The sequence below is a fragment of the Sorex araneus genome, chromosome 6 (genome assembly GCF_027595985.1).
Source record: "Sorex araneus isolate mSorAra2 chromosome 6, mSorAra2.pri, whole genome shotgun sequence".
Lineage (NCBI taxonomy): Eukaryota > Metazoa > Chordata > Mammalia > Eulipotyphla > Soricidae > Sorex > Sorex araneus.
The window spans coordinates 613,117-632,406 of record NC_073307.1 but is presented as its reverse complement, the minus strand read 5'-3'; the positions used below and the strand labels follow the sequence as shown (position 1 = coordinate 632,406).

Genomic DNA, 19,290 nt, shown 5'->3' with positions numbered 1-19,290 from the left:
GAGCAAACGCGCCACCCCGAGGGGCACCCGCGGGCCGCGCCGCTCCCCGCCCGGGTCTGCAGACCGCAACGCGACCACCCCGGGGCAAGCAAGCAGAGATGCCACCGACACTGCAAAACAGCTCCAGGGGACACGGAGGGGCTCGAGGAACCGGCCCCGCGCCAGCAGGGAGAAGCCCAACCCCGCCTGCGTCTAAACGCTCCTAACTGGCGACTGGACTTTCCTCCAACTTGACTCTCCGAGCACCGTGACATCACTGACTCCGGGCGCCTTCCGCGGTGCGCACCCACGTGGCCGGGGCAGCGCGAGCCCCAGGCCCCCGCCCCGCCCGCCAGCCCGCCCGCGGCGCGGCCGGATGACGTAGCGCGGCCGCCGCCCGGCCCACGTGTCCTCCGCGGGCCACCGTCCTGCAGCCGGCACTCGGGCTTCCGGGGTACTCGTGAGCGCCAGCCAGCGCGCTCCCGAGGTCTCCCTGCGCGCTCTCTCTCCTTGCGACAGCTCTGCGGCTCGGTACGTCTCCCGGCAACGCGGCGGGCGCTCGCCTGCCCGCTGGGGCCCTGCGGCCCGAAGGCGGCCGAACTGCACCCCCGGCGTGGAAGGTTTCCGGCGGGGCGAGGGTGGGCCTTGGAGAAGCCGCGGGGCGCGCACGGGCACGCGGAAGTGACGTCAGAGCGCGCCGGCTTCCGGGCGGCTCTGTGATTGGCGGGCACCGTCTCCGGGCCACTCTGTGATTGGCGGTCTACCTCGGGCGGCCCTGTGATTGGCGGGCTGCCGCGTCTCCGGGCAGCTCTGTGATTGGCGGGCTGCCGCGGGCGCGGGCTGCGTGCGTCGGCGCCTAGTCTGCGTTTTCCTAGAAGGGAGAGCGGGGAGTCGGCGCGGGTCTGTGGCTCGCCGGCGGCCCGGGAGACTCAGTCGCCCTATGCCGCCGCACCTCCTCTGCTCCGACGAGTCCTTGCCCAGCCCCGGCGGCGTCGGGCGCGCGTCTCGCGTCTCCCGCCGGGCCTTCTGGGGCGCTGAAATCCCGCCGTGCCCCTGGGCCCAGGGGCAGCCTGCGCCCTGCCGAGGCCTCGCCTTAGCGGCCCGCGGTCGCCCGTGCCAAGGCCGCGCCCGTTCGGGCCCGGAGCGCCCGTGCAGCGGGGGAGCACCTGCCCTGCGCGCGGCCGTCCCCGGGCAACGCCGGGGGTGACCCGGAAACTGGCCACGCTTTCTGCGGGGGCGCGCGAGACCCCGTCAGCGGGACTTTGTCGCCCCAAACCCCGATTCTCGAGAGGCCTTCCACTTCTCCTCAGGACTCTGTCGCCCTGAACCCCAAGTCTCAGACAGGCGTTCCCACTTAAGGACTTTATCCCCCTAAACGCCAGGTCTCTTGACAGACCTTCCCGGTCTCTTCAGGACTCTGCCCCCCTCAGGACAGACCTTCCCGGTCTAGTCAGAACGTTATCCCCATAAACGCCAGGCCTCTGACAGACCTTCCCGGTCTCTTCAGGACTCTGCCCCCCCCCCCCCCCCCCCTCAGGACAGACCTTCCCGGTCTCGTCAGAACTTTATCCCCCTAAACGCCAGGTCTCTGACAGACCTTCCCGGTCTCTTCAGGACTCTGCCCCCCCGCCTAAGCCCCAAGTCTCTGACAGACGTTCCCAGTCTCTTGGGCCACTTTCTTCTAGTTTGTGCCGGGCGCCCGGCAGAGGCATCGCTATCGAGGAGGGAGGAGGACGGGGGTCGGCTCTTCTGGTTTCTTTCGCACGTGCCCGCCCGCGTCCCCATGCCACCGGGCAGCACAGCCCTGTCACGGACTCCCGTTCCACGTAAATGCCCCTCTGTGGCCGCGAGACGCCCCGCCCGTGTGGAGGGTCTGTGAGCGGCGCCCTGACGAGCGCGGGCTTGTGGCGCGGCCTGGTGGCGCCCGTGTCTGCCGCGAGCTGCCGCTTGACAGACCAGATCAGTGCGTGTCCACAGAGAGCAGCTTTAGTCAGCTCGTCCGCGTGTCCGGCGTGAGCTGGGCCGGAAGCGCTTCTAGGCCGCGTCCCGGGAGACGGCGCGGCTAGGGCTGCCGAGCGCCCTCTGGCGTCCGCGAGCGCGCGCGTGTGGAGCTGCAGGCGGCCTTCCCGCCCCGCGCGCTGCTGCTGGATGCAGCCCGGTTTCCAGCGTGCACTTCGCTCGTAGGAGTAGGCGTTTCCCTTGCCTTCTGCCTTCTGCCCTTTCCTTCGCACAGACCCACGTGTGCCCACTGTGCCACCCTGTTTTCTTCTGTTCCTTTTCTGGTTCTTCAGAGCATGAACTTTTGCTCTGGGGTCCACACCTGGCGGAGCTCAGGGTTTATTCCTGACTCTGCCACCGGATCCTTCCTGGCGGGCTCCGGGGACCCTGTCAGTGCGTGCAAGCACCTTACCTCCTACATTAGCTCTCAGCCATAGTTTCAGCTCACTTTTAAAGAAAGTTAGGACTAGTCAATAAAACTAATGCTCGAATTATGTGCAGTATATATTTTAGCTATTCTTTTATCTCACTGTATGTACTAGTAAACTGTCAGAAGGAAGAACAAAATTATTTTGGAGGGTTTTTTCGGTTTTTGGGTCACACCCGGCGATGCACAGGGGTTACTCCTGGCTCTTTCACTCAGGAATTAACCCTGGCGGTGCTCAGGGGACCATATGGGATGGTGGGATTAGAACCTGGGTTGGCCGCGTGCAAGGCAAACGCCCTACCCGCTGTGCTATCGCTCCAGCCCCCTTTTTCATTATTTTTGAACAGACCAATGGAACATCCGTAAGCTTCGTGCTTAATCTTAGATAGAGGTGTCAAATACAATCTTTGGTGTTAATAACCTGTTAAGAAAAATAAGTCATACTTTGGTGTTAATAACCTGTTAAGAAAAATAAATGTCAGTATTAAATGCTCTGCGAACTGGAGCGATAACGATGCGAGTAGGGCGTTTGCCTTGCTCATGGCCCACCCGGGTTCGATTCCTCCAGCCCTCTCCGAGAGACTGGCAAGCTATGGAGAGTATCCCACTCGCTCAGAGGTACCCGTGTGGTATTCGATATGCCAAACACAGTAAACAAGTCTCCCAATTACTGATGTCTGCTGGAGCAAATCGATGAGCGACGGGACGACAGTGATACAGTGATTTCAAGCTCTGTAAATGAATTAAAATAAGTTTTAACTTTTTAAAAACTTTTTCCATTGTTTTCACCTAAGTTTTCAATGTTAGAAATGTTACTGCAGTATTTACATCCTATTGCATCAATCCCGTGTACATTTCTGATTTGTTTATAGTGATTTATCCCAAAGAAATAAATTACTGAAACAAAGGCTATCAACATTTCATTTCAATTTTTGGTTTTGGGGCCATACTTCGCTGCGCTCAGGGCTCATTCCTGGTGATGCTCGGGGCATGGCATGTGTTTCTGGAGATAATAGCCTATTGACTGCATTCAGCACTAGTATCTTATCTGACCCATTATCAGCATTTTGCTTTTTGAGTGTTGCTTTATTTTTTTATCATTTCTATTGATGTACTGTGATTTACATGTCTTTAGTTATACCTTCCATGCATATATCATTTTTTTTTGGGGGGGGGTGGGGGGCGTGTCATACCCAGTGATGCTCAGGTATCATATACTCTTGGCTCAGCACTGAAGAATTACTCCTGGCGTTGCTTGGCGGACCATGTGGGATATTGAAGATTATACTGGATCAGCCTCATGCAACGAAAACACCCTCCCTGATGTACTATCACTCCTACCCCATGCATATATCCGCTCCCTCATCGCACCCCTCACTAGTGTCAGCTTCCTTCCATCAGTGTCCCAAGGGCTCCTTCCAGCCCTTCTCCCACTCCCCACACCCCAGCAGTAGTTTAAAATAGTTTTAAACATCTTGAAATATCAATGTATAGCCTTCTGGAAGAACTTTGTCATGATAGGTTTGATTTTAATTGCACCATTTGTTTTTTCACTTCTTGTGGGTTTGTGAATCATCTATTCTTGTCAAATGTTGCTTTTCACTTTTCCATAGGTACCAAAAAATGTCATCTGAAATGTTGCCAGAATTTATTGAGACTAACATTGAAAGAAAGCAAGACTTAAGTGAATATCCAGAGGAAAACCAGAAGCCAAAACTTGACGAAGGGCTAGAACCAATGTCAAAACGGCAAATGAAGAAATTAATTAAACAGAAGCAGTGGGAAGAACAAAGAGAACTCCGCAAGTATGTTTCAAAATGCTTAAATGTATGCCTATTCAGAAATATGGCATGTAGAACCAGCCTGCTGGTTTAAAAAAGTAATTAAATTTTGTCTCTTTAGAAGAATTTTACAAGTATCTGAAGATACAAATAAAATCATTTTACTACTAATTTTAGACAAAAGCGGAAAGAAAAACGCAAGCGAAAGAAATTAGAGCGACAGTGTCAGCAGGAATCAAACTCAGATGGAAATGACAGGAAACGTATCCGGAGAGATGCTGCTCACAGTGCTCTCCGCCTGATCATCGACTGCAGTTTTGACAGCTTGATGGCACTAAAGGTATCATGAATCACTGCTAGATAAATCCAGTGGGTAAATGAGGCTGAAGAGTGTGACTTTAACTTGTGCTTACTGCATCTTAAATCAAGTTTTTAAATCTGTGCTAAGTTAAACTAGTTCACAAGTTACCTCTATGTTATGCATAAGCAGAGGAAAGAGACACACAGTAATAGTAAAGCCCAGTAATTGCATGTTAATAAAGATCTATGTTTTACTTAATAGTTCTAATAAAAGCAATAATATGATTGGCTTAAAATTACTTCTTATAAGTTGGAAAAACGTAGTTATTTGAACAATGCTAGTGAAAAGAGATTGTTTTACTGTCCAACTTTTGGTAAATTATAAAAAGTAATAGTATTTCTATAAGCATTTTTTCCTTTTGTTTTCTAAGAGATTGTTTTCATAAAGAAACATTTTAAGTGGACATGAGATATAAAATAGTGGATGATTTAGAGAAAATTAACTATGTTAGTATACAAGGAATTGAAAAAATGAGAAAGAAGTTTTTTTGTTTTCATTTTCAAAATTTTATTTTATTAAAGCACCATGAATTACAAAGTTATTCATAGTTAGGTTTTTGACATAAAGTGTTCCATCACCAATGCTGCCACTGGTGCCAGCTTTCCTCCATCAGTCTTCCCACAGTCCCTCTCCTACCTCCTACTTTTGAAATAAAAGAACTTTTAAAATGGATTTTTGTCTAGTTAGAAGAGTTTTATAAATATCTGAAGTTACAAATAGCAAAAAAAGTATTTTAATTACAAATTTTAGACAAAAGCACAAAGAAAAATGCAAAAGAAAGAAGGTATGAAATAGTTTTATTTCAAAAGAAACAATGCATATCAGTTATTTCTTCTGTTAATTGTGCTTCATGAAGATTGTGGGCTGGCCATAGATGATTTTGATGTTACTGTTTTTGAAATGCAATCTTTCCTAGGACATTAAGAAACTCCATAAGCAGATTCAACGATGTTATGCAGAAAACCGCCGAGCATCACATCCTGTGCAGGTGTGTTGAGGAATTTGTGATAAATTCCTTTCGTATTCTGTCTTCTACAGGAAAGGCATAGACAATCTTGATTGCCTGTACAAGAATCTTAACTATAGTCTTCCTCAGAGAACAAAACACTTTCTTGAAAAAAAAAAATCTTTTTTTTTTTCCTCAAAAATAACACAAACATTTAAACATCATTCTCAGATGCACGGCACACTCGTGTCAGTCTGTACATGAACAGCTTACTGCTGAGACCTCAGGAAGGATATACACAACTTCTCGTACCAGTTTCTCAGCTCTTAAATCCTCACCTTCTGGGCCATCCTTCTGCACTTGCATGTGTGCTCTGGTGCCTGTTGTATGGCTTCTTTCTGCCTAAAGGAATGGATTTTGTATTGTTTTGTTCATTCTGATTTTGGTTTGGTTTCATTTGGGGCCACACTCAGCAGTGGCTACCCTCAGGGACTGTTCCTGACTGTTGAGGAGTCACAGTGATCCCTGGCCATCTGTTACTCGGGGTGAACCAGCATTGGCCACAGCAAGGAAGATCACCGGCTGTACCGTCCCTCCAGCCCACTGATCATTCTGAAAGTTTCTTATTTCCTCTGAGTGAGGGAATGATTTACAACACTATTAGCTGCTGTTAAAGAGGATCCCTAGGGGACTGGGTTGGGAGCTTGGGGCCACACCCTGCAGTGCTCAGGGCTTACTCCTGGCTCTTATTCAGAGGTCACTCCTGCCAGGCTCTGAGGACTACGTGGGGTGCCAGGGATTAAACCCAGGCCAGCCACTGCAAGGAAAGCACCTGACCTGCTGTGCCATCTCTAGCCCCAACCAAATTTTTTTCAACTGAATTCTGGGTGACTAAAAGTCTGACTCACTGATATTACTGGCTCACTGATATTAAGAATCAGAAACTTTAAATATATTTTTGATTATTTTTATCAAGTTTTAGTAATTTAGTATTTTTATATTTTATATTTAGACTATTTAAATTTGAAATATAAGTATCACTTTAGAATCAAAGAAAAATATAAAGGAGTCAAAGACTTTAGATTAGTAAATAACAGTAGTAGCAAAAGGAATGTAAAGGAAACTTGACATAGAAGCAGGGAATTTAGAAAAGTAACCATTAAAAAAGAGGAAGGCTATACCTGCTTAGAAGATGTGATGAAAATGCAGAAGGAATATGAAGTAAGTAGGTTATAAGATATATAGAACAGGTCAGTTCTGTCACAGATTTCTTACATGTGTGAAGCATGCCACAGACTGTTTTCTTAAATGAGAATGTCTTGAGTCTCGTTATGATCAGGTAAGTATGTCAGGGATCTGTGGTATTGACTTGGGTAGTCATTGTTTTCCATGCCTGCCAATCTCTTACCAGTTTTACCTGACAAGTCATGGAGGTCAATTGAAAAAGAACATGGATGAAAATGACAAAGGATGGGTCAATTGGAAGGTAATCAAAATTAATTCTCATGGTTTCACGTATGTTTACGCTGAAAGGTCTACAATTTCTACCCACCTGCCACCTAACATAATTACAGGCATCAGCAGTCCCAAACTCAGTATGTCTCACTGTAAGCAAAGCCAGAATTATGACTGGGAGAGCTCAAGAGAATGGAATGTTTCATAGTAATTTGTATTTGATCTAATTAAATCTTACTTGCTACTTCACCATCAAATTTTAAACATATTTAAAAGAAGAGAACATCTTAAAGGCCTTTACATAATCTCTCCCTAGAAACTGACTGTCCATAAGTGAAGTCACTCTAAAACTTGAGAGTGTACTTATATTTTGTGTCTACTCAGTCTAGAGCTTTTTGAGATGTGTCTGGTTTGAATTAAAGATTTGTATCCGATATATGATTCACATGTGCAACACTGACTTAGTGCGAAGAGAATGTAAAATGGCTCCTTGAAATCAAGAGAAACACTTATATGTTGAAATGATAACATTTTGGATATATGCTGAGTATATTGTTGAATATAATATATTTATGTTGACTATATTATTAAAATTAAGTTTCCCTATCTTACATCTTTAATATAGCTACTAGGTTTGGAGCTCCAGTTGCGCAATCAGTTAATATAGCTACTAGGTTTAATTTGATATGCCAATAACAGTAACAACAAGTCTAACATTGGAGACGTTACTGGTGCCCGCTCAAGCAAATTAATGAACAATGGGACTACAGTGCTACTAGGTTTAGTTAAATATATATCTCAAACTTTATTTCTGTTGGACTAATCCAGTGGATTAACCATGGTATATGTACTAGTCAGTCTCTAGGTATAAAACAGATGGAAAATCACTGAATGGAATCTATTCTTGGTCATTTGCAGATTTGGCCAATAGATTGACATCAGTATCTTCTTTGAAGAACCATTCCCTATTCAAGGAGCTACTCCATTCTTCCTGTACTCTTTTTCTCAGACCCAGTTCACAGCTGCACAAACTCTCCCTCCCAAAGTAATGAGTGCATTTGTTTTTCACTAAGTCTATATTGACTTTATTCATGTTAGTAATAGTCTAAAATGTGAAACAGGCTAGTATTGTTTACTAAGGCTTTTTAACATTTTTCCTTTTTTTTGATTCACCGTGAGGTACAGAAACAAAGCTTTCATGTTTGAGTTTTGATCATACAGTCATCAAACATCCATCCCTTCACCAGTGCATATTTTCTACCACCAAAATCCCCAGTATCCCCCCTTCCCCACCCCATCCCACACCTCCCCCTGCCTGTGTGGCAGACAATTTGCACGATACTTTCGTTCTCTACTTTAGTTACCTTCGATATTTTGAGACCACGCCCACCACCACTCACACCTCCGAAAAGGCAATGCTAGACAATGTGCTTTGTCTTATTTGTTATGGATGCAACATAATGTCACGCCCCTGCTCTTGCGCAGCCCTAGGGCTTCTAAAGTTTTGATAATTAGGGTCTGAAGAAGTCGCTGCAGCAATTGCTCGGGTCCGAGGTTCATTTGTGTGTCTCTGGATCCTGGCCGTGTGGGAGCTTAAGCAGATGGTGGCCAGGTGTAGCTTCATCTCAGAGTCCCATCGGGGCTGGGGGAGGAGGAATGCCCACGGCTCCCCTGTCCTGTGAGGCCTGGAGTTTGGCGCCACCATCCCCCGTACCTGGAGCTTATTGCTGGCTTCTAGAAAAATGGCACCCACCGGAGTTCCTGGGGGTAGGTGGAGAGACAGCACCCGCCCCCGTCGGGAACTGCCCAGCAGAAACGACCTGTTGCAGAGTCCAGGGCATCTCTGCAGCAAGTTGCTTGGGTCTGAGGTTCGTTTGTGTATCTAGGCTTTTTAACTTTTTTAAAGTACAATTCACAAAGTCTGCTTAGACCTTTATTCCTAAGTAGTGGGACTAGGCATAGTTATATTGAAGCTTGTTGAATTTATTACCTGTACTATGTTGGTCTGGACTGGAGCCATAGCACAGTGAATAGGGCATTCACCTTGCACACAACCGACCCAGGTTCAATTCCTCTGTCCCTTCTTGGAGAGCCTGGTAAGCTACCGAGAGTATCCCGCCCGCACGGCAGAGCCTGGCAAGCTACCCATGGCATATTCAATATGCCAAAAACAGTAACAACAAGTCTCACAATGGGGACATTACTGGTGCCTGCTCGAGCAAATTGATAATGGGACGACAGTGTGACAGTGCTACTATATTGGTCTCTAATTATTTGGTATTCTTTGGGATCCTTATTAACTTTAGGGACTAAACTTTACCATTTCCCAGAAAAATGACTCATTTTTAATAGTTTTGGTGAGATGTATACTGCTTCATTTATTTTCTTTCTTATTTTGTTGTTGGGACATGGACATGTTTGGACCAGAGCTGGCTTACTCCTGGCTCTGTGCCTAGGGGTCACTACTGGTGGTGCGTGGGGACCACATGTGGTACCCGGGGGCCAAGCCAGGAACCACTGCAGTGCTAGTGTCTTACTGCCTGGGACTGTCTCCGGCCCCACTTGGTTCACTGTTTTCCTTCCTTAAACACTGGGTAGATTCCACAGGAGCCTGGCCGTGAGCCTTTCTTACACCATCAGTACAGTGTGTGCATCCAGAGCTAGCTGTTTGAATCTTCTACCTCTGGCCATACAGTCTTGTGAGGAAGACTCAGATTTGTATCTTGGTAGAAATGGATGCACGGGATTTGCTAGCTCTGTTGAAGAAAACATTCTTTGGCCAAAAACATTGGGAGCAGATACATGACAAAAAAGTCTGTTTTGTTAGAGATAAAGTGAAAAAAGTAAGTGAGTGCCACATTTTGGAAAAAGTTGCTAAGTTAGGGATTTTGAAAATTATTATACAGATAAAGATAAAACTAAAGGCAGTGTTTTTAGAAAACAAGCCCACCTTTAGGAAGTGAAAGGATCTGAAGAAAATCCAGAAATAGCATTAGGAAGCCACTGAGGTAACCATAGTGTGAAGTAATAAGACCAGTAGTCAGTTCTAAATAATGCTATGCAGTTCTAAATGGTCATTGTTATATTGTTCTTTCAAGTTTTGTGTGGTTTCAGGATGGACTTGTCTAGGAAAAAGGAAACAATCATTTTTAGCCAATTTTTATAAAATGTTGCTAATAATCTTTTGTTATATCTTAAAGGATATCCACATCAACCCAGAGCACTATAGTGAATTCATAAAGAAAGAAGACCTGATTTACCTTACATCAGACTCACCTAATGTACTGCAGGAATTAGACGAATCAAAGGCCTATGTGATTGGAGGGTTAGTAGATCACAACCATCACAAGGTACGAATATGTTTTGTTACTGCTTTTGCTCATACTTAAAATGGATGTATCAATTTTCTCAGTAGTAACAGTAAGACACATGGTCACTGACCTTTACTGAGTGTCTAGTATATTTGATAACCTTCTTTGCTAAGCAAAACATTGTGCATATAATAGATTCTTGATTCTCACTGCAACTTAATGATGTCAGAGCTATTATAAATCTGTACTTTACAGATGGGGAATTAGAGGCAAAGAGAAATTAAGTCTATGATAAATAGTAGGATGGAGTAAAGCAGATTTGAAACCAGGCAGAAAATAATCTAAGCCCATATATTTAAATAGTATGCTATATTGGTATAATATGATGCTGCTAATCAATTTTTAGGTCATTGATAAAAGTTGTACCAACTTGCAACAAAATTATAGCAAAACTGGTAAATTCATACTAATTTTAAATTTGTGATATTCATGATATGTATTTTCTCTTCTCTTTCTATTTGTACTTTTGTCTGTCCCACCTCTATACTCCTCTTCTAATGAAAAATCACAGATAAACTTTCTAAAAGGAAATATCACTTTGTACTCTGGCAGCTACTTTGCGGCTTGCTAAATTTAGCCCAACTAAAGAAAAACGTGTTTACTAAGTATCAGGAATTATTGTCAGCATTATAATATGAAGTCACTTATTATTCTTGTGCAGTAAAGCTATCTGCAATATTGGAAGTGTGTATATTATCTTGTTCAGTGTGGTGGTAGCTGTGTGACTATTCAGCATTTGAATTATGATTAACTAAAAACGTATTTTTAAAGAATTTTTAGTTTAAAGTAATTACATTAGGCTGCTCTTGGGCGGCATAGCTCTGTGGCATCAAGAAACTATCAGAGTGATTTTTAGCCTTTGTACTTTTTAATTTTCTTAGTAAAAAAAATACCTATTTTATTACTTACAGAAAGCCACTTCTCACATCTGTATTTCTCTGAACTAAAATTTTTATTTTTATAGTGCCTGACTCAATCTAATATTTACTAATGATATAAACTGACGTAGCACTGTAGCACTGTCGTCCTGTTGTTCATTGATTTGCTTGAGTGGACACCAGTAATGTCTCCATTGTGAGACTTGTTACTGTTTTTGGCATATTGAATACGCCACGGAGAGTTTGCCAGGCTCTGCCGTGCAGGCAGGATACTCTTGGTAGCTTGCTGGGCTCTCCAAGAGGGACAGAGGAATTGGATTCAGGTCAGCCACATGCAAGGCAAATGCCCTACCAGCTGTGTTATCGCTCCAGTCCATAGACTGACATATGGGCCTAAAATAAACGATGAGTTGAAAAATTCATATCTCTCCTTTTTCTGTCCTTTGGCTGGACTCAGGCTTTAAGAGCTTCAGTTCTACAAAGAGAGAAAACTTACATTCAAGGAGCCAGAGTGGCAGTACAGTGGATAAGGCACTGCCCTACACGTGGCCAACCCCATGTTTGATCCCCAGCACCCCAGTGTTCCCCAGGAGTCATCCCTGAGCCCTGAGCATGGCCATGTGTGACTGCCACTGCCCACCCCTGGGGAAAAAAACAAATTAAAAACCCAGAAAATTTATATTCATTCATCTAATTGACAGGAAAAGGATAATAAAACATATGAAATGTTAAGTGTTCTAATTTATCTTTGCATTTAAGCCTCTATATATGGAAATTTTGTTTTATCTTTAATTTGTACATTCATGGGAACAGTGATGGTGCTTCTCTTGGACTTTGAGTCTTTGTAACTGAGGAGGCCCTGTGGAAGGTGAAGTTAGAGTCACCTGGAGGTGTGCACCGGGCTTCCTGTGCGTCTCCACTGAAGAGGTTTTGATGGGGCAGAGAACAGAAATGTCTTCAGTTTTCTTCAGTCTTGTAGCTAGGTTAAAAACAATCCTAAACATCTGGCTATACCGTTATCAAAAAAGTATTTCCAAATTAGCTGTTAGGCATGCATAAGCATACACACAGGCAAAGGTCTCAGCTTCTCACACACATACACGTTCAACTAATACTTTTTTTTTTTTTGCTTTTTGGGTCACACCCGGCAATGCTCAGGGGTTACTCCTGGCTCTGCCCTCAGGAATTACCCCTGGCGGTGCTCAGGGGACCCTATGGGATGCTGGGAATCGAACCCGGGTCGGCCGCGTGCAAGGCAAACGCCCTCCCCGCTGTGCTGTTGCTCCAGCCCCACAACTAATACTCTTTTTTATACATACACACACACAGACACACAGACACACACACAGACACACACAGACACACACACACACCCCTACCTTGAACTAATAGTCTCTGAAAATAGTCTTTTAAAATATTATTCTAGTATTGACTTTAAGTTAAAATAATTTAATGTTCTGGTCCAAGTTATAATTTCTTTGTTTAAGGGACTCACATATAAACAAGCCTCAGATCATGGAATTGGTCATGCACAGCTCCCCCTTGGAAATTTTGTGAAGATGAATAGTAGAAAAGTTTTGGCAATTAATCATGGTAAGCTATAAGGGTGGTATACTGAAAATGTACCTGATTGAACATTTTGAATAATAATGTTACATTTAAGTTTTGGACAAGTAGAAAATACACCTTGATTAAACAAACTTACAAAATGTAACTTTGTAATTTGCTAATAGAAATATATATATTTTTAAAATTTGGGAATATAGAATGTTTTAAAGAAAAAGATAAGATGTCCAGTCATGTGTCAATTAAATATGGGAATATGTTCTGAGAAATGCATTGTTAGGTGATTTCTTTGCCATGTAACTGCCATAGAGAATAATTGCAAACACCTAGAAGGTCCAGCTTTCTGTACGTGGATGGGGTTCTCTGACGGCCTGGCGGTCTCACTGTCAGGGTGCTGTCTGTCAGTGAATGAAAGGTCGTTAGCCACCCATGGCCAAAACTATACTTCTCAGAGGTACTTGGTATTCTTTTTGGTATGGTTTCTTCTAGTTTTGCGCCTATACTTATGTATATGATTTGTTACAGAATTGGATTCCTATATTTCTCCCATTTATCATACATTTTTCTTTGTTGCAGAATTATCACTACTAATGCTATGTAATCTTCTACCATCTGAATATATACATTTAACCACCCTCATGTTACTAACTTTTAAAAAATTATTGTTACATTGTAGTAAGACATTCTTGGATATGAGTCTTTGCCTGGAGACTGCTTTTCAAGAAGAAATTCAGTAGATTTTTGTTAGGATCTATTTATTGGGTTGTTTTTATGTTCTAAAGACTGGGGCTGGAGCGATAGCACAGCGGGTAGGGCGTTTGCCTTGCACGCGGCCAACCCAGGTTCTAATCCCAGCATCCCATATGGTCCCCTGAGCACCACCAGGGGTAATTCCTGAGTGAAGAGCCAGGAGTAACCCCTGTGCATCGCCGGGTGTGACCCAAAAACCAAAAAAAAAAAAAAAAAAAAATGTTCTAAAGACTTTACAGCAGACTCTAGAGTTAAATTAGTGAAATTGTTAATTGAAGGGATGATATTCTAAGGCCTTTAGTAGTGGATACTAGTTTCCTATGAGGTAATCCAAATTACCCTCCTGTGTATAGATGGTGAGAGCACCTTGAAGACAGTGAAGACCCCCTTTTTTTTTTATGTTTTGGGCCACATCTGGCAATGATCAGGGCTTACTCCTGGCTCTGCACTCAGGAATCACGCCTGGTGGGCTCGGGGTGGGACCATATGGGATGCCAGGGATCCAACCAGAGTTGGTTGTGTGCCAAGCAAGCTAGCCCTACTTAGGTAGCTTTTTTTTCCCTTTTGGGTCACACCCAGCGATGCACAGGGGTTACTCCTGGCTTTGCACTCAGGCATTACTCCTGGTGGTGCTCGAGGCACCATGTGAGATGCTGGGGATCATCAAACCCAGGTCGGCTGCGTGCAAGGCAAACGCCCTCCCCACTGTGCTACCGCTCTAGCCCCCAGTGAAGACACTCAAGTCAAAAGCAAATCAGGCTAAATTCTCCCCAGAGGCATGGCTCGTTATACAAAAACTAGAAGAAATTCAAATTTATGATAACTCTTCCTCCCTCATTTTATGATAGTTTGTTAACAGTGAAGAAAGCAAAGGAAAAGCTAAAGGTTTTTAGAATAGTATAATAGTAAATTTCCCAAGTGCTTTCAGCTGAGTTGGGGAAACTAGAGAAAGTGTACCGAGTTCAGGGTTGCGGGTCTGCAGGCCGGCAGCTGTGCGCTGAGAAGAGGGTGTGTCTTTACTGAGAAATGCTGCCTCTCGTGGTCCAGACCAGACGCACTGTGTTTTAAATGCAGCGTCAGCAGGGAAGTGGATTGGCTAAGGAATCTATGGAGTGTGTCTTTGTTGCAGTGTTTGAGATTATTCTGGAGTACCTGAAAACAAGAGACTGGCAAGAAGCCTTTTGCACTATATTACCCCAGCGGAAAGGAGCTGTTCCTGCAGACAAAACTTGTGGAAGTTCTTCTAGTGACAAGAAATTGGCGAGTGTCGAATGTAGATTGGACAGTGATTCCAGTGAAGAGGAAAAGAGTGGAAATGAACAAGACCTATCACATGAAGAAGAGAAATAGAATAAAGAAAATGGCTTTGGACCTATATTGAATTCTGTTCCACAGTGATGTTATCTGGCTTTTTGGATTTTTTTTCTTTTGGGTCATACCTGGCGATGCTCAGGGGTTACTCCTGGCTCTGCACTCAGGAATTACTCCTGGTGGTGCTCAGGGGACCATATGGGATGCTGGGAATCAAACCAGAGTCAGCTGCGTGCAAGGCAAACGCCCTACCTGTTGAACTATTGCTCCAGCCCTGCTGTTTTTATTTTTGTTGAAGAAAAAAATTAGAAAATAGGTGCTTTATAGAATATTCAAATGGGAAGAAAATTTCACCTAATTTCTCATGTGAGTCTTAAAAATATTACATTTTGAGCTAAGTGACAAAAAGCCTTATAAAGAAATCCTTTTTCATTTTGTATAAGACTTCCTTAAACCTTCATTCTTTTGATTATGGAATTGTGTTCTTCAGAATGTGCCTCCTGGCCTTTCAATTCCATCTTTGTGTAGTCATTCTGATTTATTGCCTACATATTTGTGAAAGCAGATCAGTCACATTGTACTGTAAGTCAACCAGAATGTTCTGTATGAGAAGTTGCCTTCTATGTGCGGCTTTTATGTCCTGTTTTATTACTTCAAAAGAAGATAATGATTATAAGTAAACATGCTGGTTGATAAAATCAATATGTTTGGACAGCCAAGCATATCTCTGTCTTCGTGATGCCTTTGTAGTTCTAAAGTAGTCACTGAAGAATTAATAGTCCCTTTAACATATTTTCTCAATTCCAATAATACTGATGTTATTTCAATAAAACATTTAGTTCTTTCAGGTTAGATTATTTGTTTAAACAATTGGAGGATCAATTCTGTCTTTACCAATTTTAAAAAGAAAGCGTGTGAAGCCAAGAGGTAGTACAGTAGTTAGGCACTTGGCAGTGCCACACCCAGGCCTGACCCCCAGCACCAAATGTCTCCTGAGTACTACGGGTATCACCTCAAGACCTCTCGGCACCACTGGGTGGCTCTGACAGTCTCCAGTGCCGTAGGGCTAAACCAGTATTGCACCCTTGGCCCTAATAATGAATTTTTTTAACTGGAGCCCCAGCCTCACATCCAAGGCCTGTGCTCTGCCATTGAACTACATCCCCAGTCCAGAATATATTTTTTAATGTCAAAAATCCACTGGTTCTTACAATGAATAAAGTTTAGTCCATATGTACATCTGCGTACGATCACATAATATTAAGTGAAGAGATGTATGTGTCTGTAAATAATATAAGCTTGTGTGAAAAGTGCATATATCCGTAAACATCATGTAAAGTTCTTGACTACTAATTGATGATAATAGGATTGAATTATGTATCCTTTTGTGGGGATGTTTGTGTTGAATAACATGAAATAATTAGAATTTTATCAAGTACAAAAATCTATAAACATTTGTGTGCAGCCTTTGGCTGGGGAAGGTGGGTCTAATGGGAGGTGCTGCACACTTTCCAGTAAATGTGGGGCAGTTCTCATGAGGTGAGTATTGTTTGTCGCAGCTAACAGATTGCAGGAACCCTTGCTTTGGCTAAATCAGATTTCTGCTTTACTTATTTACTGGCATCTCACATTATATATACATACTTAGTAATATTTACTGGATTCAGTATTGATGTTCACTGTTTCTTGTTGCATTGGTCTTAATTCTTATAGTTATCCATTTAAATTAAGAACTGTGAACAAGGTTTACAAATAAAAAAAAAACCTGTAATTCTAGAACAAGCTTATGTCCTGTATTTATTTTTTTGTTTTGTTCTGTTTTGTTTTGTGGCCACATCCGTGATGCGCTGGGTTTATTCCTGGCTCTATACTCGGGAATTACTCCAGGCAGTGCTCAGGGGACCTATGGGATGCTGGGGATCAAACCCGAGTCAGCTGTGTGTAAAAACAGCTGCTGTACTATCAGTCCGGCCCCTGTACCATAGTTTACTTTTCCTAATTATAGAGGTCTGCCATTCATTTTTTAGGGCTGCCATTACAACTTACTACAATCCATGGGACCAGAAACAACAGAAGTAAATCCTTCTGAGTTTACTGTGGCTGAGCCACAGGTGCAGTCAGCCGAGAGTCACTGGGCAGCCCTCAGGCGCCCTCACCACCTGGGAGCCCCCAGCCCCTGCCAGGCCCCCGCAAGGAGGAAACCAGCAGAATGTTAGACAGAGCCAGAGACAGAATGCAGCAGGAACCAGGGGGAAGCAGAGACCTTACCAGCCGTGCTTCTCGTGTGGCTTTACGTGACCCAAACTTTCTGAGTCTCAGTGTTGCCGCTCGGAGCTGCCTCAGGGCTGAGCCCGAGCAGCAACTGCCTTGTACGCTTTCTCAGGCTGATGTTTCTTCATTTCTTATTCCACTGTCTCGCTCTTTTTGTCATTGCCTGTTTAATAATGGTACCCAAGCCTTTGTCTCAGTCTCCGCCTTCTGAGGAACCTGGGCTTACACAGGGTTTCTTTAAAAGGCAGCTTTCAGGCCAGAGCTTTGGCACAGCCAGTAGCACGTACGTGGCTGGCCAGGATTCGATCCCTGGCATCTCACAGTCCCCCAAGCAACGCCACGGTAATTCCTGAGTGCAGGAATGGCCACTGCGCGTTCCAGAGTCAGGAATAACCGCTGGGCATCGTCAGGTGTGCTACTCCACAGAAAAGGCAACTTCCTAAATAACTGAAGTCACAAATGTGCAAAGCACACTATTCAGTGAAAATTTCAGAAAGCAATAGAAACAGTGCCGGCTTCAGAGAGTACAGAGGTGGGCACTTGCTGTGCTTGCGTGTAACTAACCTAGATTCTGCCCTGGGCGGCACGTGGGATACTCCAGTCTCTGACCAGTCTGTGGGGGAAGCCCAGACCTCCCCCACCCCACACCGGAGAAAAAGAAAACAACTGTGTAACAATTTGGAAAGTTCTGTCCTACTGGGAAATAAAATGGGGGAAAAATTGAATTTAAAACATTGGGGAAAAGCTCCTCAGCAATGTTGAAAGTAAAGAATAGAGAAAGGTGTAGCAAGCTACAGGAGGAAAGGCGCAGAGTTGAAACCTCGAGTCAGCCCTGCCAACACCTCGGTTGCAGCCCACTGTCACCCATTTGGGACTTCTGCCCCCAGATTTGGCAAGAGATTAAATTTGCGTGAGTTTCCACCACCACTGAGTCTGCAGTGATTCTTTTAAGTTTATTTTTTAATGTAGGAGTACTGCTTTTTATTCGGCCATTGATTATGCTGATTGACTTGGGCATGAACTCGTTATTTTTTTTAATTTTTAAAATAAATTTTAATTAAATATTCGTGGGATGGACCATTATAAAACTGCTCATAATTGGATTTCAGTCATACAATGATCCAGCACCCATCCCCCACCAGTGCACATCTCCCACCACCATTGTCCCGTTTCCCTACCTCCATCCCCCAACACCCCACCCCCAGCCTCCCTCTGTGGGAGGCACCTTCCTTCTTGCTCTCTCTCTCCTTTTCCTTTTGTTCGTTATGATTTGCAGTACAGGTGCTAAGAGGTCACGGTGTTTGTTCAGGGCATTCAGTATTTCTATTGGGACGTTAAGGTTGGAATAGCTTTTCAATTGGGTGGCTGCTATGGGGTGTGGATATGACTGCTGAGGCTTCCGGAAGTACAAGAAGGTAGGGGGAATAGCCCATCTCGACCCTGAGAAAGCCTGGAGATTTCAGTCACAAAACCCACATACCAAAATTTTCAGCAGAGATTATGTCTTGGCGAGGTCCATCCTGAGACGGTGGAGTCAGGCTGGGGGTATGGCGGCGGTTTTGGATTGTGGAAGCAAGTGGCTGCAGGGGCTCTGCTTGGGCGGGCACAAGCCAACCTGGCTTCCTCCAATTTACCCCCGTCTGTTCAGCCTTGCACAGGTTCGAGATTAACTGCAGCTTTTGATCTCTTTCAAGATTTATTTATGGGTCTCTGAAGCAAGGCCATTAGTAGAACTTACATGATGGTGCTGGAGTTGGTTCCTAGGGGTGACTGCCAGTGCTTCCAGGAGTGTTGGGAAGTCGGGGGGAGGTAGCCCATCCCAACTCTAAGAAAACCTGGAGATTTCAGTCACAAAACCTGCAAACCCGAGTTTTCAGCAGATTGTATCTTGGTGAGGTCCGTCCTGAGACCGTGCAGTCAGGCTGGGGTATGGCGGCTATTATGGTTTGTGGAAGCAAGCAGCTGCCAGGGGCTCTGTTGGGCGGGCACCAGCCTAGCCCACGCCGTCCAATTTACCCCGAGTCTGTTCAGCCATGCATGGGTCCAAGATTAACTGCGGCTTTTAATCTCTTTCGAGATTTATCTGTGGGTCTCTGAAATAAGGCCAATAAATGAGCTTCTGTAGCTGAGCGGGAGGTGGTTTGTGGGTCTGACTCCCACATACCTGACTTTTGGCTGTTTAATTTCTTGGTAAAC

General features: G+C 44.4%; 1 protein-coding gene across 2 annotated transcripts; it reads left to right on the top strand.

The window, feature by feature from the left end:
- The first annotated feature begins 364 nt into the window (after nt 1-364).
- TRMT10A (tRNA methyltransferase 10A) lies at nt 365-16,589 on the top strand. 2 transcript variants are annotated; one of them, XM_004617690.3, is made up of 8 exons: nt 365-510; nt 4,018-4,209; nt 4,363-4,525; nt 5,463-5,534; nt 6,904-6,978; nt 10,148-10,297; nt 12,684-12,789; nt 14,642-16,589. In XM_004617690.3, the coding sequence occupies exons 2-8, from the start codon at nt 4,028-4,030 to the stop codon at nt 14,860-14,862; spliced, it is 969 nt and encodes a 322-aa protein (XP_004617747.2). In that variant the 5' UTR covers nt 365-510; nt 4,018-4,027; the 3' UTR covers nt 14,863-16,589. The 2 variants fall into 2 exon arrangements, with proteins under 2 accessions (XP_004617747.2, XP_054999447.1); XM_055143472.1 differs by lacking the exon at nt 6,904-6,978.
- The last annotated feature ends 2,701 nt before the right edge of the window (nt 16,590-19,290 follow it).

Bases quoted from the DNA above. Each gene is read 5' to 3' on its own strand.
- TRMT10A (XM_004617690.3), top strand. From the start codon at position 4,028: ATGTCATCTGAAATGTTGCCAGAATTTATTGAGACTAACATTGAAAGA. The intron at 4,210-4,362 runs GTATGTTTCAAA...TACTAATTTTAG, and splicing joins GAACAAAGAGAACTCCGCAA to ACAAAAGCGGAAAGAAAAAC. The intron at 12,790-14,641 runs GTAAGCTATAAG...TCTTTGTTGCAG, and splicing joins AGTTTTGGCAATTAATCATG to TGTTTGAGATTATTCTGGAG.